This window comes from Onychomys torridus, chromosome 5 (genome assembly GCF_903995425.1).
Source record: "Onychomys torridus chromosome 5, mOncTor1.1, whole genome shotgun sequence".
In the NCBI taxonomy this organism is placed as follows: domain Eukaryota; kingdom Metazoa; phylum Chordata; class Mammalia; order Rodentia; family Cricetidae; genus Onychomys; species Onychomys torridus.
This window is the reverse complement of record NC_050447.1, coordinates 48023771-48044072: the sequence shown is the minus strand read 5'-3', so window position 1 is coordinate 48044072 and position 20302 is coordinate 48023771. Positions and strand designations below refer to the sequence as shown.

The following is a 20302-nucleotide window of genomic DNA, read 5'->3' as shown; positions in this document are numbered from 1 at the left end:
AGGACCCCAACCCGTGTGCTCTGAGAAGCGCTGAATTAAAGCAAAGGCCTCAGGCAGTAAGCACACCAGCATTCACATTTTCAAACACACTCCCCAGGTCTGGGGCACAGGCTGAGTGGAGATCAGCACCCGAATTACCTGTGTGTAGTGGGTGCACATAGCCCCTGAGCAGCGCTCTGGGCACCACGGGTTGCACTCGTGGGGGTAGGGGTAGGTGTAATCCTTCACCTCGTCGTACCAGGACTGCACGTGGAACCCAGGAGAGCGGTACCTAGAGAGACAGAAGCGGTGGGTAGTCCACAGAGCCAGGCTTCCAGCCCTGCCAGCATCTGCCTGAAACTACCCCGTCTTGGGTGGCCTCCGAGGCACCTGGGTGTGCAGGATTTACATTTGTTACTCTAATGATGTATGCATTTGCATGCACACCAGGTGAAATGCAAGCAGCTCCAGAGCTCAGGGTTTCAGACACGCTGCAGCCAAGACCACCTTGATTTAAGACATGAATGCGTGCAGGGCAGGCGAGGGGCTGCAGGCTGGTCATCTCAGCTACTCCGGGGGTTAAGGTAGGAGGCTGTCAAGTCCAAAGCCAGCCTGGGCTTCAGAGTGAGTTCACTGGACAATTCAGTGAGAACTTCACTAAAATAGTGAGAAAAGGGGTGGGGTGTGGTTCAGCAATAGTGATTACATGTGGGAGGTTCCAGAGAAAGAGAGAGGGAGGGGAGGGAGGGAGGGGGGAGGGAGGACAAACAGAGTTGGTAAGGGCCAAGCAGGGGGACGGGACTTTGCAAGGAGACAGAGAGGAGAAGGATAGACATGCTTTTTTGTTTGGTTTGGTTTGGTTTTTCAAGAAAGGGTTTCTCTGTGTAGTTTTGGTGCCTGTCCTGGATCTCCCTCTGTAGACCAGGCTGGCCTTGAACTCACAGAGATCCACCTGGCTCTGCCTCCTGAGTGCTGGGATTAAAGGTGTGCACCACTGCTGCCTGGCTAAACATGCATTGTTATAGGCTCACTTGAAGCTGATATAAAGGCCAGCAGACATTAAGTAAATTGCTGAAGAGTGACACACAGCTAGGACTAGGTGGTGAGGCCACTGATCTGCGGCTACTTCCCCAGGCTGGCCTTGAACTCGAGATTCTCCTGCTTCCTCTTCCTGAGCACTGGGATTCCAGGTGTGAGGCACTATGCACTCACTGTTCTATTTTGTGTCAATCAGGAAGAAAAATAATAACTTGTCTGTGAACCCGTAGTCCCTTGGTCACCAGCAAGTGTAAACAGAGTGGTTGGTTCATAGAGAATGACCCTTTGTGACAGCATTGTGGTCAGCCAAGCAGTTTGAGGTCTTGTAACAATTACCGCCTGGGCCCAGCACCAGCAGCCGCGGTCAGCAAGTCCCCAGGACACGGCCTCCCACCCTGGTCAGCCTCTTGGAGGCACGTGCCATGAGGAGCTAGGGCAGAAGGGAGCCTGCCTGTCATTCCTAGGAACACTGTATGCATGCCAGCATGCCTAAGGGAGGGAAACCTACCCATCAAGGATGGGACACTCTAAGCCTCTAATCCCATCACCGGCCCAGGGCCCCGGGAGGGATGACCGGAAGGCCTCAGAACAGGACCCAGCACCAGGCCAAAGCCATGGGGATAGAATGGCTGTTTGTGGGTCTGTCAGATGGACAAGCCATCTCAAACAAGGAGACACCATAAATCTAGAGGGAAGTGGGCTGATAGAAGGAAAGGGGTACCATCCAGGGTGTCAGTCTGGCTGGCAGCTAGAATTTTGTATAAATACGTTGCTGTCTGGCCAAGCAGTAGGCCATAAACAAAGAGCTGGGCCTGTCAGAGCTGTAGGATGCCCCATTAGGTGGTTGGTTGGTTGGTTTATGGTGCTGGGGATGGAACCCAGAACCTCGAATCTTCCAGGCAAGTACTCTACCATTCCACCTCTTGACAACACACAGGAACACCAAACCAGTTACCCTGCAGCAGCCAGATCACACTCAAGTGGGGGGACACTGCAGTTCGGAGTGCCGGCCACTCTTACCTGCCCCAGTGCACAGCCAGGTTCTGCCCAATGGATACCAACAGGCTGGCGGGCCCATGCTCCCACAGGCACTCCTGTGCCCACGCTGCCGCAGACCTCTCCAGCTCCTCATCCCAAGTCTGCAGGGGAGAGACGGCACAGGGCACAGACGTCAGGAGGGCGAAGCAGAAACCCCCACCCCAGGGCTCTCAGAGCTCCGACTGTGTCTCTGGCAGATGCCTGTGAGCCCAGCTTCTCTCAGCCTCAGTGAGTGTGAGACTGGAGGGGGATGCCAAATGACAGCAATCAGACACATAGAGGGCAGGTGAGAGCCCTGGTCACCTTCAGGCTATCCTGAGAGCCCACCCACACCCTCAGTGCTAGCCTGGATTCATCCAAGTCCTCACCTTCCTGCCACAGTCCTGGAGAATGCCCATCTCATTTCATTCTACAGAAGAGAGGGCCGAGGCTGTGAGAAGGCAGGCCATTGACTCACAGTCACATGCCCAACTAGTCTAGAGCTCGACTCTGGCTCCAAGTCTGTGGGACCCACTGGGGATACCCGACTCTTCAGGAGCACCATGATATGTTGGCAAAAAAAAAAAAAAAAAAAAAAAAAAAATCAGAAATCCAAGCACCACACAGCTCCTCAGAGGCACCTCACTTATTTCCTTTTTAGGGAGCAAGATGTGGCAGATGGTGAGTTTTCATGGTTCTGTTCCCTCACATCCTTCCCTGTCTACAAGCTCAGTCTTCCTACTCTGACTTGTGACCCCCTCAGCCCTCAGCTTCTGCAACTGCTTTGAGTCCTTCATCGGCTTTTTGGGTTCCTTCCACCTCCGGCTCTGCTCAACCTGTCACCATGTTACCTCAGCCTCTAGAAGCCTGCTGACCCACGAGGACAAGCTCTTCCTCTGTGCATGCATGCAGCACATGCACAATAACTCCACAGAACTCACCCATTAGCAAAGCCTCAGGCATGCAGAAGGCTGAAAGGTAAAGAAGGGGGCCTGCCCTCCCCACTCTCTCATGTTTACCACACACCTCCTTGGAGCAGCAGGTATGGGAGCAGGAAGCCTCATCATGTATGTCAAGGGCCAGTCCCTTCCAGTTCAGCCTCTCTGAGTCTAGTTTCTCATCTGCAGATTGGGGTTAATACTTCCTGTTCTCCCAGGTTCCCCCAGGTCCCCACGCTCACACCTCCAACCCCGTTCACTATGGTATCTCTGGTGGTAAGACACACCCACCCAACCCACCTGCCCAGGGAGTGCCCCTGGGGCATGGTCCCCCAGCAGGAGCTGTCTCAGCCTTGGCAAGGAGTTATGAGGACAGTCTGAAGCTACCATCAACAACATGACCTCTCTGAGATATCACTGGTCGCCCCATCCATGTGTGAGTGGTACCCAGCCACCTTAGGCAGTGCCTGGGAAGCCAAGGACCTCAATCTCTGAAGGTTTAAAAGCTATCAAGGTAGAGAGGGTCTAGGCCAGTGGGCAGCAGTGACCCTGTGGGGTGTGATCAGCCTCTCCTCATCCTCACCCCCACCCTGATTCTGGAAAACCAGTCGAAGGGGATGTTTCTACTTTGGAACTCAGGCACAAATGACCACTTCACCTGGCTACCCCAAACAGCTTGTAGGAAGAGCTCAACAGGGATGACCACCCTGGCTTCTGTCATCCTTGGGAAAGGGCAGGCAACAGACAGAACAGAGGAAAAGGGAGTCTACCCAGACCCCAGGTGCTGTGAGATGTCTTTCTGTATGCTATGAATATATGTTGCTCCCATTGGTTAACAAATAAAGCTGCACTGGCCTATGGCAGGGCAGAATGGAGCCAGGTGGGAAAATCCAAGAGGGATAGAGAGAGAAGAAAGGAGACACCAGAGGAGACAGCAGCCTGCCGCCCAAGGAGCAACAAGATGCCAGCAGACCGGTAACAGCACGGCCACGGTGTTAATGGGTTAATTTAAGATGAAAGAGTTAGCTAGTAAGAAGCCTGAGCCATAGGCCATACAGTTTGTAATTATTATAAGCCTCTGAGTGATTATTTTGTAAGCAGCTTCAAGAGCTCGGGTGGGAGAGGTTCGTCGGGACTGTGGGGCTAGGTGGGACCAAAAAACTTCCCCGACACCCGGGGCGCCTTTTTGTGTTTTTACCCCACCCCCCAGAAAGCACACAGTCACCTGTGGGCTGACATTTTGGAAGTGTCCAGCTTTTCCAAGGGAAAAGATGGGGGTTCATACTGTGTTCCCCAAAGGTAGCCTTGCTCAGGTCCACATAGCTGGCCACTCATTCCAGACCTTGAGACCGTAAAGACCCATTAGTACCACAGTGGTCTCTGAAAGTCAGTGGCTGCTTGGGGGAGGAAGTGGGACTGTGGCCTGGGGGACAAGGACAGAAACAGGGCTGAGCAGGGAAAGAAGTCAGGCCTTGACTCCACTGAATGGAAGAGAGATGAAGGAGAGAAATGGGGCATCAGAACAGAAAAGGTGAGGCAGGGGTGTGGTTCAGTGGGTAGAGTATAACTGAGTTGGTAGAGAGCCTGTAGCTGAGTTGGTAGAGAGCCTGTAGCTGAGTTGGTAGAGTGCTTGCCTAGCATGCACGAAACCCTGGACTCCATCCCCAGCACTGCATAAACTGAACGTGCAGGTGGACACCTGGAATCTTAGCACTTGAGAGATGGCAGAAGATCAGAAGTTCAAGGTCATCCTTGAGTATCTAGCGATTTTGGAGCCAGCCTAAGCTGTCAGAAAAGGAGCCAAGAACACCAGTAACCCCGCCCCTTACGAGGCTGGATGCAGACCAATCAGAAGTTGAGTCATCTTCAACATAATAAGTTCAGGATGGTCTGTGCTACATGAGAACTCTAAAAATCATAAGATAGTGCTCTGGCCCTTGTCTGCCATCACCCCTGCGGGCCACTCACCATGTACTCCATGTTGGAGGCAGGGGGATACACCTGGCCTCGAAGTTTGTTGTGAAGCATGAGGATTTCCTGGCGGTCGGACCAGGGGATGGCCCTGCGCACCCGTGAGTGTGGCTCGGCCTGCTGGTACTTGCTCAGCAGCTTCTCCAGACTTGTGGTGTTGGGGAGGAAAAAGGCCTGTGTTCCACAGACCAGCAGAGCCAGCCCCATTAGGACCATACTGCTTAGAAGACAGCTCATGGCCCCACACCTACAGCCACAACTAAAGGGAAGAGGGCAGCCTGGGCTCCTGAGGCAGGGCTGGGTACCGGAAGGTTCTGGAAAGAAAAGAGGAAGCAGGAGACAGCAAGTTAGAACTAAGTCAGCTCTGCCCAGCACAACCAAACCAGCTGAGGTGGGGCTCTGCCCCTTTAGCTCCCTAGTCTCCCCGAGTCTTTGCTCCCACAGAAAAGCCCGGTGTGTACTGTACCTGTCACGTGGGCTTGGAACTGTCAGGGGCAGGGTGAACAGAGGCGGGGAGGGGATGGAAAATGAACCAGAGTTCTAGAGAGAGCTGCCGTCCCAGGAGGCAGGGCAAAGTCAAGGTGCCCTGAGAAAGCCACAATTCTCACCTCCCACCCTGGAAACCCTCCAGGGTCCCCACTAAGCCTACGTGAGACCAAAGGCGCAGCATAGAGAGAGAGGCAGGGCTCAGCTGCTCTCTTGTATGCCAGAGTTAAGCCCTGCCCACCCTGCTCCAAGGGAGGAGGCCTCAGGCCGGAGCCCAGGGGACCATGGAATGCCCACTGTGTGCAATGGCCCAGCCAGAAAGCATACCAAGAATGTAGAACGTTCACAGTGCCCAAATTCCCTCAGGTCGATCATACCACTATCTAGGCACAGCTCCAGCTGCACAGAGTCAGGTCAAAGTGACACCCCAAGGCATGTCACTGCCTGTCCACCCTGGGATCACGGCAATGCCCCACCCTGTGTTACTTTGTGCTTGAGTAGCGAGAAGGGCATGGCTCAAAGGCCCAAAGCATCAACTGTCGTATGACTCCATGATCAACCAGATGAAAACCTAGGCCTAACCAAAGCTGATGCAATCAAAGTGTGATCAGCAGGGGGAATGGTAAATTTGCTGATGATGGAAAGGGAAAATGAGGTGGAGAGTTAGACAGCAGGTAGAAGGGGCCATCCAGGGTTCTGCTTTGGTCTTAATAAATATGGCATGGTGGTAAGCTTAAAAACAACCGGTAGAAGATGGAGCTGGTAGTGCTGTACGTATTTTTGAAACATGGGTCTGGGGCTGCAGCTCAGCAGTGGGCCACCTGGCTGCCTTCCATTCCTAGAGCTGGAAAAGGGTAAACAGAGAAAGACAAACACATATGCACACATGTACACACAGAGAAAGAGACACACACATACATACACACACATATATAGACACACACAGACATATACCCATAAATACATGTACACTTGTACAGATCCATACACACATATACCATATACATATACAAAATATACACATCATGCTACAAATAAATAAAGAATAATTTTTTTAAAAGGGGGCCAGGTATGGTGGCACACACCTTTAATCCCAAAATTTGGGAGGCAGAGGCAGGTGGGTCTCTGAGTTTGAGGCCAGCCTGGTCTGCAGAGTGAGTTCCAGGAGAGCCAGGACTGTTACACAGAGAAATCCTGTCTCAGAAAAAAAAAAAATAGAATAAAATAAAAAAAGAAGAGATCAGGACACAAACACACACAGAGGGACAAGCATGGAAGAACACAGGGAGACAGTGCCACTTGCAAGTCAGGGGAGACCTCGGGAAGAGCCAGCTCCACCCACGGCTCCATCTCTGGCTCCTGGTTTCTGGCATTGTGGCTGACATGTGACCTGTGGGGCCAGGCCAAGTAGACCAACCACACACTAGGCAATACGGGAGCAAGAAGAGGTGTATCTCAGGTGTTGCTGGCCGGTAGTTGTAAGGACCAAGAGGGAGGGAGAAGACCTGGTGCTTGCTGTCCAAGAGTTAGCCACAAGCATGGGGCACAGGGACACATCCAGCATCCCAGCCTGTGAGGACCATTCCCCATCCACTGGCCCCAACAGCTGCATCAAAACTAGCACCGAGGCCAGATGTGGTAGCACATTCCTGTACTCTAAGGCTGAGGCCAGAAGATCACGAGGTCAAGGCCAACCTGGAGTACATGTTGAGTTCAAGGCCAGCCTATGCAACTTGGCAAGGTCTCACGTCAAAATAAAAAATTAAGGGGCTGGAGAAATGGCTCAGTAGTTAAGAGCACTGGCTGCTCTTGTAGAAGACCCAAGTTCGACTCTAGCACAATATGGTCACATACACTCACCTATAACCCAAGTTCCAGGTGATGTGATGCCCTCTTCTGACCTCCATGAGCACTAGGCATGTTCATGGTGCACAAACATACACAAAAGCAAAACAAATCTAATTTTGAAAATTGTAATTAAAAAAACTGAAAGGTCTAGAATGCATGGGACCAAGCTCGTTCCTCAGCACTGCATATATATGTCTGTCTGCCTTTTCTACCATTTAAATTTGTGTATGATAGGTGCTTGCTGTGGGGTGCATGTGGAAGTCAGAGGACAACTTGCTGGAGTCAGTGTGGGCCCCAGGAATCAAACACAGGTCATCAGGCTTGGAGGCAAGCACCTTTACCCATTTCCTAAACCATCACACTGGCCCGAAAACCTTTTGTGAAGGAGGCATACGTGCTGCCCTACATGCCCAGAGCTTAGCAATGACCGAGCTGATCCTGACACAGAGTCTTGGTGGCTTCTAGAAGGGGGTCCTGCCCTTCTCTAAGTTCCCATGGGAGCACCTTGCTGCCTTGGCCCTGCATTACCCAGAGCTGCGGTCCTATGGCTCCCATTCTACAAATGGGACAGAGCTTGAGTTAAGATGGCCGCCCAACATTGGACAGCCAGAGACAAGAGCTGAGGCTAAAGGAGTGCTCATGCCCTGTTTCATGGTGTTCTCCAGAAGGACCCCCTTTTGACTGGCACATACCAATGTACCACACTCAGGGACAGGGACATCCAAAGCACAGCAACAAGGTCTGGCTCTGGAGTGCTGGGACTCTGTGCTGCCTTCTGGGAAGGAGGCTGGGAGGCTGGTCAAGTGGTAACTCTGTAGATGAGGACTTGCTAATGTGTCACCCCAGGGAAATGAACAAAGCCTCTGGGGTACTCACCCAGGACATGCCCCTCCTTGGCAAACACATGCGCAGTGCCATGGGTGCTGTGTCCTTGACACATGGTATGAGCTACCCTCTCCAGCTGCAGCCACATCTTCATTTTCCTCAGTCTTTCAGCTGGTCACAGTGGGGGACTGAGCCCCAGCTCCCCCAGTTTCTGGGATAAAGCCCACACTCCTGCTCTCTCACCTGCTTCTCCTTGGCCTTGCCAAATTCAACTCCCTCATTTTTTTTTCTACATACGATGTGCATGGGTGAATATGTATGTCCCCATACATTTGCATGTATACCTATGCAAAGGTGGATGTCAGGTGTCTTCCTCGGTCACTTATATATATTGAGGCAGTTTCTCACTGTTTTGTCTGGTCTATGTAGCCAGCTTGCTCTGGGGATTCTGCCTCTTACCTCCTTCATGCTGGTATTACAGGGGGCTGCCGCACCTGCCCGAATTTTACAGTGGTTCTAGCGATCTGAACCCTGGTCCTGACACTTGTACAGGAATTTATTTACACCCTTAGCCATCCCTCTAATTCTCAACACCATTTCTAGAGGAGCCTCTCCCTACCAACCTTCTGACACTCCATCGCTCACCAACTTGGAGCCACACAGCCAAGAAGGGCCCTTGCATGATCTTGTTCTCTTTTGCTAGAGTTACAGAACAGAACTCAGGAGACCCCAGGTAACTAAGCATCCAGCTCCCACAAGAACAAGGCAAGAGGGTTACAGGAAGCTTTGACGATGCTCTTGGATCCCAGGGTTAATGGTGAGACACAGATTGTGAAAGCAACTCTCCTGGAGTGCCAACATTCCCAGGGCTGCGGCATGTGGACATGACCGTGGACCGAAGATCTGCAGCCCCGTTTTACAGCAGACAAAGCTGAGTCCTATTCACATTAACGGCTTGGGAGTCTGCGTGGCCAGTTGGAGGGAGGACCAAGGCTGGAAACCCAGCTTTCTGAAGGCTTGAGGACAATGCAGCTGCCGTAATGTTAGCCCTCCATTGACCCCACCAGTCCTGGATGGCACTTGATGTCATTTAGAGGTCTAAAAGCAGTTTTGTTTTAAAGCTAGCAAAGCCCCTGGTCCAACAGAGAAGGTGGTTGCATCATGTGGCCCAGCTGCTCTGTGTTTGAGGAAGCCTGCCAAGAAGATGTCAGAGCTAAGACAGCAGCTGCTGGCCCAGCCTCTGCACACGCTGTTCCTAAAGCCCAGCCCCTGACCCCAGAGTGCCCGCTGCCAAGCCCGCCAGTGAACCTCTGCTCACCATGGGCTCCCCTTCCTGGAAAGCCTTGTGGGAATTAATCACTCGGCAGATCTGTCAGCCTACTCACCCCTGAGTCCCAGAGTCTGTCTGACACATCTCTGCTCAATAAATATTTATGGAATGAACGGGGAAGGGCATGCCTTCTCTGTTCTGGATCAGAGGAGCCATATAAGGATTGTGGTCCATGGTGGCCTCTCTGTTGGCTGCATCCTGGGCTTTCAGGGAAACAGAACCTGGGTTCAATCCCTGATATTGCCCCTCACCAGCTGTGTGGCCTCAGACAGAGCATTCAGTTTCTCTGGGATGCAACTACCTATGGGGGGGGGCACTCTAAGCCCCATGGTTTTGAGTGATAGAAATAATGAGTTAGACCTGCTGGAAATGACATTGCAGGAGGCTTTCAACAGCTTGGGCTAGGGCTGGGGACTCAGCTCAGTTGGTAGCGTGCCCAGCCCTCGGTTCTACCACCAAACTCTGGTGATGCACTCAGGAGGTAGAGGCAGGAAGATCAGAAGTCCAAGGCCATCCTTGGACACATAGTGAGTTTGAGGCTAACCTGCACTAAATGAGACCCATTCAAACAAACAAAAGAGGGGGGTTGTGACCAAGGTCATGGAGCTAAGAGGAGGGCAGGTCTTCCCACAATTATTATTTCAAGGTCTAACCTTTGCCTTAACCAAATAGAACCTTAAAATGTTAGACATCTCACCCTTGGGAGAAATGAAGCCCCAGGACACTTGACTCAGCCGTTAGCTCAGGATGGCCTGGGCTACTTGACTTTCTGTGGAAGAAGGTCCCAGGATGTCAGGCTGGGGGTAGGGGGGTTAGTGTCAACCCTGTGGCTGGGAACCACCCAGACAACTGTGCATGGATATGCACATCATCCTTCTGAAGGCCTCTCTTTTCCGTGTCACAGGCCTGTCTGTCTGGGAGCTGCCCGCCACCCCACTGGGTTTGCGATACACACCTCTCCCTCTAGCTATCCACAATGGGCTGCTTATGTGTTAGAAACTCAAGAAAACAGCCTGCTCTGTGGCGCTGACCCATCCCTTTGGTGTGCACGTCCCGCTGTGGCCAATTTCAAGCCCCCAACCCATGTTATGTCACTAAAGACAGTGTCTTTAGGAAAAACCGCCACAATTGTTCACTGGCCATCCGCCACCTGGGGCACAGACAGAGCGAGATGCCGTCCTAAAGGTCTCTCAGCCTCAGACTCTGATGCCTTTGGTTCAAATGGGACTTCCTATTTTCAAGTCTGTATGAATTAGCCTTAACAGAGGTTCTGTTATCTGGTTGGTGACCTATCAGAAAATTGAGCTGTCAGCCCTCACAAGCTGATGTGTCAGTCCTGGCACACCAAAGGCTAGCGAGTCCACATCCACGGTGGTGACCTGGCCAAGGTGTGACAGTGGGATGGCCCAGCAGTGTGAGCTTCCTTCATTCCTGGAATCTCATGTATCATCATCTCCACAATGGACAAAGTCACTGATTTTATGAGCCCATTTCACAGAGGAGTAAAATAAAGGACAGTAAACAAGCATAGTAAACAGGCTGGCCACGGTCAAAGAGAGGCCTGGGGGCAGGGCCAATATGCTCCTTATACTCCAGCTTCCCTTCTGTCCATCTCACCCAGGCAGCAGCAACTCTGCCCCACTGCCCCACATCAGTGTGATGCCTCAGCCCAGAGCCCTGCTCACTGGATAGCCACTGACCCCCACATAGCCGGCTCTGCTCCTCCTGAAATTTAACAAAGGGAGAGCTTACGTCTGAGTAAGAAGCCAAGGACGGATCACAGTCATACCCACAAACCACCCAGAAATCCTGGGAATGAAGTGTGCTGGGAGGAGGGACACCCTCACCCCCACTTCCAAGCAGTGATCCCAGGGCTAAGCAGAGAACGTCCCGTTCCGTTACAGATGCCTGGGTGAGCAGCAGACAGCTGCGGCGTCTCCCCTCCTCACTGGATCCTGTCTGCTTTTTGACAGGATCAAGGTCAGACCCAAGGGAGATGACAGGTTGGCTCTGTCCCTGTTGGCCACCCCATAGCACCCAAGCTCCCCACACCCAGGTGCTGGCCAGCAGCGCACTCATCCTCACAGTATCTTGTGTCCTCTGTTCCTCTACCAAGAGACACAGTCCTTAGGGGACTCGTGGATCAAATTCAAATGCATAATAAACACAATATGCTGAGCCATTTTGATGGAGTGTGTGTGGTGCTGGGAATCAAGACCAAAGCTTCTATCATGGCAGTCAATTGCTCGCCCTACCATAGAACTATATCTCTGGCCTTCTTCCCCCTTTTTATTTTGAGCCAGGGTCTCTCTAAGATGCCTAGGCTGGGGTGTTGGGGATTTAGCTCAATGATAAAGTGCTTGCCTAGCAAGTGCAAGACCCTGGGTTTGATCCTCAGATCCAAAAAAAAAAAAAAAAATGCCTAGGCTGTCCAGTAATTGGGATTCAAGGCCTAAAATACTATGCTAGACTAATTCTGGACATAAACAATACTCAGTCAACAAACATTTAAACCAAGCATGTTCCATGCAGGCCAAGATAATATGTCTTGTTTTAAAAGCCAAATTAAGTGCCCAGATAATAAATTAAGATATTCTTAAAATAACCCATGCATAACTCCTAGGTCTGACTTCTGCTGATGTGTGAAGGTTTCCCTGGCAACACTTCATATCAAACTCTGGATAAAGAAAGGGAGCCCTCCACCTCCATGGAAAAAGAAATGATTGGTGCCAGAGTCATGAGCAGTGCGGGAAACATGTCTGAGTCAGGCCTGGGTTCAAATCTTACCCTCTGCCAGAGCTGAGGTCACCACCTTTCCATGCCTCTATTCCTCAGAGATATGGCAAGGCTGGGCCAGGATGGGTGCAAAGGAATCAATGCCTATCTGGCCAGCGGTCACTGCCATCTCTTTCTGTGTTCCTTCTGGGTAAATTTTGATCCCAGGAAGCCTTTCCTCCAAGAGACAGGCTGCAACCTGGACTAGCCTCACAGCCCTACTGCAATGCCCATAGAAGGGTGGGACAGCTTCAGCAGGCCGAGCAAGGGCCTGGACACAGAGTCTCCTCTGTAGGGCTCCACAGATCCCAGGAAGTCCCGGGATCCTGTCCAGGAAGGGAAGTAACACATAACCAGCGCTGGTGCCAGAGCTAGGCTGGAAAAGGTTGAGCAGTGGTCCCTGTGGTTGGGGTGGATGAAGGATGAAGGTGTGGAGGTGATGCCACCTGCACATCCCAAAGTCAAGCACAGAAAAGAGGCGGGGTCAGAGGCAGCCAGGAGCTTTGAAGGCCACTATGGGGAGTCCTGCTTTCTGCCTAATGCAGAGAGGAGTCTCTGTCAGATGGGAAGTGCTGGGCGAGGCCTGGCTTAACTTTGAAAGCCTGTCCCTGTGCAGCAGACCAGCAGAGTCTCACCTTTGCCTGTGGCTCCAGGCCAGCCAGACTCTGAGGATTAAACACACACAGTTCCTTCATGTGAAGTTCAAACCCATCCTGTGCCATTAGAAGTCTGGAAATGGTTCCCCTGGGGGTGGGGGTGCCAGGAGGGCCTGAGAGACTCTGTGGGCTGGCTGAGCTCTGTAGCCTCTCTGGGAGGAGATTTACCTGACAAAAGATGAGTGATGGCCCATGGTCTCTTAGACGCTGAGCTGCAGTGAACGCCAGAGTTTGTTTAAGTTTGCTCAGACTGTTTGAAGGATGAATTACGAGAGGCATGAACGGCCACTCAAGAACCTCACCAGCACACAGGAAAGAACTGCACCCACCCCAGACTGGCCCCTCAAGAGTCTCTAAGCTGAGACTGGCCCCGACAGCCCTGAAAAGTAAACGGAGAGGAAGGAGTCCAGATAAGGGCCCGCCAGGCAGCATAGAACCTCACCCAGACAGGGCTGGGTTCATCTCCTAGCTGGCAGGGCACTTTGTCCCACATTGCCAAGGCCCAGATGAAAATATCCCTTGGTGTTAGCCAGGCTGCCAAGGTCCCGGGAATAAATAGTGTGTTCAGCCATGGAGGAGGACAGCCAGGATGTGTGTGGAAGCTATGTGTGTGTGGTGTTGCTGATATGCCTGAAATAGCATGTGTGTGTGTGTGTGTGTGTGTGTGTGTGTGTGTGTGTGTGCCTGTGTGTGTGTATCTGTGTGTGTGTGCCTGTGTGTATGTGTGTGTGTGTGTGTGTGCCTGTGTGTGTGTATGTGTATGTGTGTGTGTCTGTGTGTGTGTGTGTGCCTGTGTGTCTGTGTGTCTGTGTGTGAATGCTCTTCAGGAGTCATATGCCTTATTTGTTTATTTACATTTTTGAAACAATGCTTCTCACTGGCCTGTGACTTGCAGATTCAGCTAGGCTAGCTGGCCAGCAAGCCACAGAGCTGAGACCACAGGCACACACCACCACACCCAGCATTTTTACATGGGTTCTAGGGATTGAACTCCGGTCTTTGGCCTTGTACAGCAAGCACTTTGCCGACTGAGCTGTCTCCACAGCCCTGCAGCTGGAGCAGCTCTGGATCGGTGTGGGACTGGCTCCAGAGCAGGGAAGTAGGTGCACCCAGCAAGGTCCCTGTCACTCAGAGCCACTCCACATGCTCTGGAAAGCGCCAAGCTCCTTGTGACGCTGGTTGGAGCTCCAGAGCATCTGGAATCAACCCTGCGCATGGTGCGCCACCAGGCGGGGCATGCTTCTAAGAAAGGTTTTGGTTTGAGCTTATTGGTTGCTGCTAAACCAGGCCTCCCACGTGCTGTACTATTAAGGGGAACTCCAGCCCCAAACACCCTGCTCCTTGGCTTGGGGTTACAAGAATGTTTCAGCAACCAATCTCCTCCAGAGGCAGAAGGATTAGCAGATTCAAGGCCAGCCTGGGCTACATAGTAATATCTGTTTCAAAGACAAGAACAGATAAATAGCAGCTGCACTCCCTGGTTCGGGTCTGGGCTGAGACCTGGTCACCTATGTTTCTACTGAGGTCACATGGGATGCTGCTGGTCTGGGGACCCCACTTAGGGAATCACTGCTCTAAAGAGCCCACCTGTCACCTGGTGGAGGTGACGCACACCTTTAATCCCAGCACTCGGGAGGCAGAGCCAGGTGGATCTCTGAGTTCCAGGCCAGCCTGGTCTACAGAGCGAGATCCAGGACAGGTACCAAAACTACAAGGAGAAACCCTGTCTTGAAAAAACAAAAACAAACAAAGTCCACCTGTCTCCTCCTTCCCTGCCTTCCCTACCTTTAGTTTTGTTCTATTATTTGTTTACTTGGGACAGGACCCTCACATAGCCCAGGCTAGCCTCAAACTCATTATGTAGCTGAGGGATGACCTTGAATTGTTAAACCTCCTGCCTCTATCTGTAGCACTAGAATTAGAGGTGTGTGCCACCATGCTCTGTTTACGGGGTGCTGAGAATGGAACCCAGGGCACTGTGCCTTCTAGGCAAGCGCTCTGCCAACTCAGTCATATCACCAGTTTACCTTCCCCTACCTTAACCGACATTTCCCAGACCCCAACACTTCCAGAGTTTGGCTCACCTTCTTATCACCTGCCTAATCCTAGAACATACTTCATATTTCGTGCAGGAAGGATTGCTTTGAGTGTGTCAAGAAATTCCTATTTTCAAGTCATTTTCTATCCCTGGCATTCATGAAGACTCTGGTAACTTCTGCTAGGAAGAGTCATTGGGAATAAAACCAGACCAGAGCAAACATACAGTGGCCACAGGTCAGCTGTGCACAGCACAGGCTGGAGGTCAGTGGCAGAGGGCTTGCTCTTTGTTGGCAAAGGAGGTCAGGGCATGGCACGGTATGATGCCAGATAGCCCCACCCGATGCTTTTACCGTGCACCCCACGCCTCTGCCTGTAAGCACAGAGCTCCAGAAAACCCCATGAGTAGTTCTCATATCCCCAGAGTCCCTGGGGTACCCTTACTTTGGCAACACAACTTAGTATAGAAAAAGCGATATCCCAGGGCAAATCATCTTCATGACTTGCTCCTAGGTAGTGGTTGCTTAGTGGTACAGCCCATGATGGCAAGAGAGACACTGTTACCCTGAGCTGACCCTTCACTCTGGCCATTCCCAACCCAGGCCTGTGGACCTGTGTGGTGCTGTGCCTGGTGCAGTCAGCGGCTCCCCTCAGCTCTCTTTCCCTCTTCCCTGCAGCTGAAACATACATGGCCTCTCTGGTCTGGTGGCCTGGGCCCACTCCACGAAGGGTCAGAAGACAGGCTTGATGCCAGCTCCCAGTCCTCGAGAGCAAGTGGAACTCTTCCTGCCTGAAAGAATTTTGGGACAGGGTTAGCTAATGGGATCTCTGGCCTCCAAGCAAAATGGAAGCGTGGCTGCCTTTTCTTCTGGAATGTTGCCATTCAGGATCAAAACATGACACATTCCAGAAACTGGATTGAAAATTCGGGCTCTCATAGTTTGTAAATTTTTTTATGATGGTCCAGAAGTTGCAAAATCCCTCATTAGGCCTTTCCCCCCCAATTTTGTGGGTTTTTCCTAAGCTGACACAGCGCTGGAGGCCAAGCAAACCTCCCACTGGCTAGATCATCATGTCCCCATGGCCTGGAAAGGGGGGTGTCTGCCCGAAAATACCACAGTTGCAATCTGGGGGTGGGGAACAGAGCAGGGCTCCCCCAGGGCAATGTCTGAGACAGGAGTCTCAGTGGGTTGCTGTGACTCAGGACAAGACGTCAGCCCTGCCACAAAACTCCAGGCAACAGTGTCTGTCTGTACCCACCACGGAAGAGCTCACTGTCATCTGGGTGAAAGTAGCCAAGCTGATGATGCTTCCTTACAGAGGATGAAGGAGTCAGCTTTCTCACTGTTAGACATCCAGTGACCACATGACCTGCTGTCTCCTCTGTGTACACATCACAGAACCATATGCATAGTGTTCCCAAAACACTAAGCGGGGCATTGGTAGAAGTATGAGAAGAAAAATGTGCTCTACAGAGGATGGGATTTATGACTCAGAGGTAGAGCAGGTACCTGCCTAGAAGCCCCCAGTGAGGGGTGGTGTGTGTGTGTGTGTGTGTGTGTGTGTGTGTGTGTGTGTGTGTGTGTGTCTTACATGCCTTGTTCCAACTCCAGCACAAAAATAAGCCATGGTAGTGGTACATTTATAATCTAAGCAATAAGAAGATGGACCAGCCTGGGCTATATTGTGAGTTCCAGGCCAGCCAGGGCTACACAGTGAGACCCATTTCAAAACCAAAAAGAAAGAAAATGCTGTAGAGGTGAGCAGCTGGAGGAGAAGCCTGAGGCACAACTGCTCACGGACACGAGATGAGAAGAATGTTCCAGAATGAGGTAGTGGCATTGGCCATACAACACTGCCAATACACTAACGGCCCTCAGCTGTGCACTTTAATATGGTAAATTTTTGGAGGGCTGGAGAGATGGCTGAGCAGTTCAGAAAGAGCACTTACTGTTCTTGCAGAGGACCCAGGTGTGGTCCCCAGCACCTTCATGGGATGATTCACAACCATCTGTAATTCCAGTTCTGGGGTACTGATGCCTCTCGGCCCTCCTTGGGCAATACAATCATGTGCACAAGCACACATGCAGACAAACATACACACAAAAATAACTAAATAAGTATGCTTTTTTTAAGTAGTGTATTTTGGGGCAGTGAGATGACGCCATGTGTAAAGGTGCTCGTGGCCAAGCCTGAAAACCTAAATTCCATCACTTGCTTGGAGCTACAGTAATGAAAGGAAAGATGGAGACCTATGAGTCATCCTCTGACGTCTACACATGCACCCTAGCATGTACATGCCTACCTACATACACGCACACACACTCAATAAATAAAGATGATTTTTAAATAAAAATGATAAATTTGGGTTGGGGATTTAGCTCAGTGGTAGAGCGCTTGCCTAGCAAGTGCAAGGCCTTGGGTTTGATCCTCAGGCCCCCCCCCACAATGATAAATTTTACATGGATGTGTATTTTATAGTTTTTCAAGGAAAAAAAACTGAACATGACTGGTTCTGAAAACCCTGGACTCAGCACCTAGTCATGTGACTGTGCTGGCTTGCTCTGGAGCAGGGTGCTCTGTTGGGGACATCATAAGGTGTCTTCCGAACCCTAGCTGATGTGAAGTGATGGCCTCCTGGCTGCCCTGCGGCTTCCCTTCCTGAAGAGCCATCAAGCCATCAACCCTTTTGACTGACGCGGGATCTGCACATCTGGGACTCATCAAATGCAGTGAATTTAAAAAAAAAAAAATTTAAGCTTCCAGTTCCCAGAGCAGCAGACACAGAGGCACCTCCCCTATGCACAAATTATACTGGTGACGGAGAAGAGCCCGGCGCCAGCTCCCACAAGGCCTACGTCCTCACCAGGGTCCTGCCTGCAGACACTCCAGTGTAGTCCATGCAAGAAGGGTGCCCTGTGGGAGCTTTGAAGAGCCTCACACTCCCCTTGGTCCACCTAGGGCCCCCCACTCCTGCAGATCAACTCCACCCCTCTGCAGCAGAGCAGCCAGGATCTGGGAGCACCATGGACCCAGGCCACCAGGCAAGGCTTTTACTTACTGACCACATCCTGGTAAAGAGCCCTGTCAGTACAGCCCCTTCTTGCCCTACCCCCCACCCCACCCCACCTACCTAGGGCCAGGTGCCTGGAGATGCTAACAACATCCTGATGGCATGAGAGAAGCCTTGTGGCCACTCTGCTCTGGCAGCCACGTTTGTCACTTGGTAAAGCAACATTTGTCCTTGGAACCTGGTGGGGGAGTCAGCTAGGGGTACAGTGCTCCCTAGGCCCAGCTGGTTCACGTTCTGCACATGTGTGCACTTTACGCTTCAGTGAATGGAGCATGCCCACTCACCGAGCAGTCTGAGATATTACTACTCAAGGAAGCCCTGGACATAGCTGGTCACCAGTTGTTTCAGAGAAGTGTCAGGTGCGGACCTTAGCGTAACCGTCACTTCCCTGTAAGAATCGGAACCTCCCTCTCCGTTTCCTCTGTCTGTTTTTCCTTGACCCCTGGGATAAAGCCCCCCCTTGAAGGTCAGGTCGAGAAGCAGAGGCAGCAGTGGACAGACAGCTGTCTTAAAAAGGGCAGGACTTCAAAGTCATGAGTGTTCATGTCTAGACCCAGGCCCAGCTAGGGTGGTAATATCATGAGCCACATTCCGACTCTAGCCTGGAGGCAGGACTCTGAGCTAGCACTGACCGAGGTCCCCAGGCACCGTCTCCAGGCACAGCCCCCAGCACAGGCAATATAGCCCCACACCTCGGTCTACGTGGTGCAGGGGATGTGGCCCATCCTTGTTCTACAAGGCTGTCAGACTCCAGACCTGATGTGTGGAGTGTGGGATTATTGGAAAAGGCAGGCCTACTCTACTTCACCAGGGCTAAGGAGTCCAGGGCTAACGGTGAACATTCAGAACCCACTCTTGGCTCCAGAAGAGCCAGGCATCCAGACAATGTCTGGCACAGTCTTAGTCACCCTAGCAACTCACCTTTCCCTGGAAAGATGGCCAGTTCAAATTGGACTGCAGGAGCAGACATCTGGCTTTGGCTTGCCTCATCTGGGGCAGCCAACCTGCTAAGTTCCTGGGGCCAATTCCCCTGACAGGAGGAATTATTCAAGATGCCCACTCTAGCAAAAACAACAACAACAAACAACTGGAATATGTTCCCTAAAATACTATCTAGAATAACTGCCTGTAATCCCAACAGTCAGGAAACTGAGAAGCAGGATTAATTTGATTTGGAGGCCAGACTGCGTTATACCTGGACACATCCATGCGAAGCTTTGGAAGCAGTCAGAAGTGGGTTCCAGTCTTGTCTGTGCTGGGACAGATCACTTTACCTCTCTGACCCTCAGTACTTTTAACTAAAATAGGGAGAGGAGACCTCACCGCAAGCCTGTTGCCAATGAAACTGTAAAGGGGCGTGGCTCTATAACTTGGGACAAAAGGATCTTGCCTCTGTGATCCCCTGGATCCTATCCATACAGGATGAAACACCCTCTAATGCAACCAGCTATCGATGCCCTCTGACAACACACTACGTCCCCAAATGATGGCAAAAAGCACTGGGAGGGCAAAAGAGCTCGGAGCTGCCTGCAGCCAGGCTGGGGATCCTGGCTCTTCAGCCTTCCTAACTGTGAGTCAGTCAGTCCCAGCCAAAAGGCTTCGTGGCTGAGCCTCAGTTCCTTCATCTGAAAAGGGCTTTGCAGGTAGGGGCTCGGCAGAGCGCCGGCCGCCGCCGCCGTGCAACCCTAAAGCACCGCCTCAGCCCCAGTCAGGGAAAGAGCATCTCAAAAGACAGAAAGAGGGTACATCACCGCTGAGGCAGGGGAATGGCTGAGAGTTTGATGACAGCCTGGGCTCGCGGAGAGACCTGTTCTCATACAAATAAAAGAGCGGCGGGACCGAGTCCCTCTCACCTGCGCAGGACTCTGGCCTCAAGCTAGGCAGAGCTGAGCGAGCAGATTGCGGCGCTGGGACCCTGCGGATGCTAGACGCTGCGAGTGAGTCCGGGATTAGGCGCGCTGCCCCTAGTAGTAGCTGGGAGCTGCTTGGGCCACGCCCCCAAGCCCACAGGCGGCGCTGATTGGGCTGCGCCGCCCCGGCCCCGCCCCGCCTTGCTGCCTTCGGGCGGGTGGAGGCGCTGGGGACCACAGTGCTCAAGGAGCGCGCGGCCCCTAGCCGTGACCATAAAAGTCGTTTTCATTGAGCATTTACTGTACGCGACGGGATAGGCACTTTCGGCCAGGCGGTGGCCCACGGACCCCACCCGGCTCTGCCACTCAAATGGAGAACCGGACAGACCACCGAGAGGCACGTGCAGAACCCGGGTATGCGGATTTATCTGCCACTGCGGGTTCCTAGGCTAGGAGATGGAAACACTGGATCTCGGGGT

General features: G+C 52.1%; 1 protein-coding gene across 1 annotated transcript in view; it reads right to left on the bottom strand.

Annotated features, from left to right (window-relative positions):
- Positions 1-19877, bottom strand: part of Crispld2 (cysteine rich secretory protein LCCL domain containing 2) — a 55889-nt gene extending 36012 nt beyond the window's left edge. The window contains exons 1-4 of the mRNA XM_036188218.1: positions 19827-19877; positions 4941-5257; positions 2038-2156; positions 139-271 (exon numbers count right to left, since the gene is read on the bottom strand). Coding sequence (XP_036044111.1) covers positions 139-271; positions 2038-2156; positions 4941-5180 — 492 coding nt within the window. The 5' untranslated portion in view covers positions 5181-5257; positions 19827-19877. The remainder of the gene's footprint in view (positions 1-138; positions 272-2037; positions 2157-4940; positions 5258-19826) is intronic.
- Positions 19878-20302: the final 425 nt, after the last annotated feature.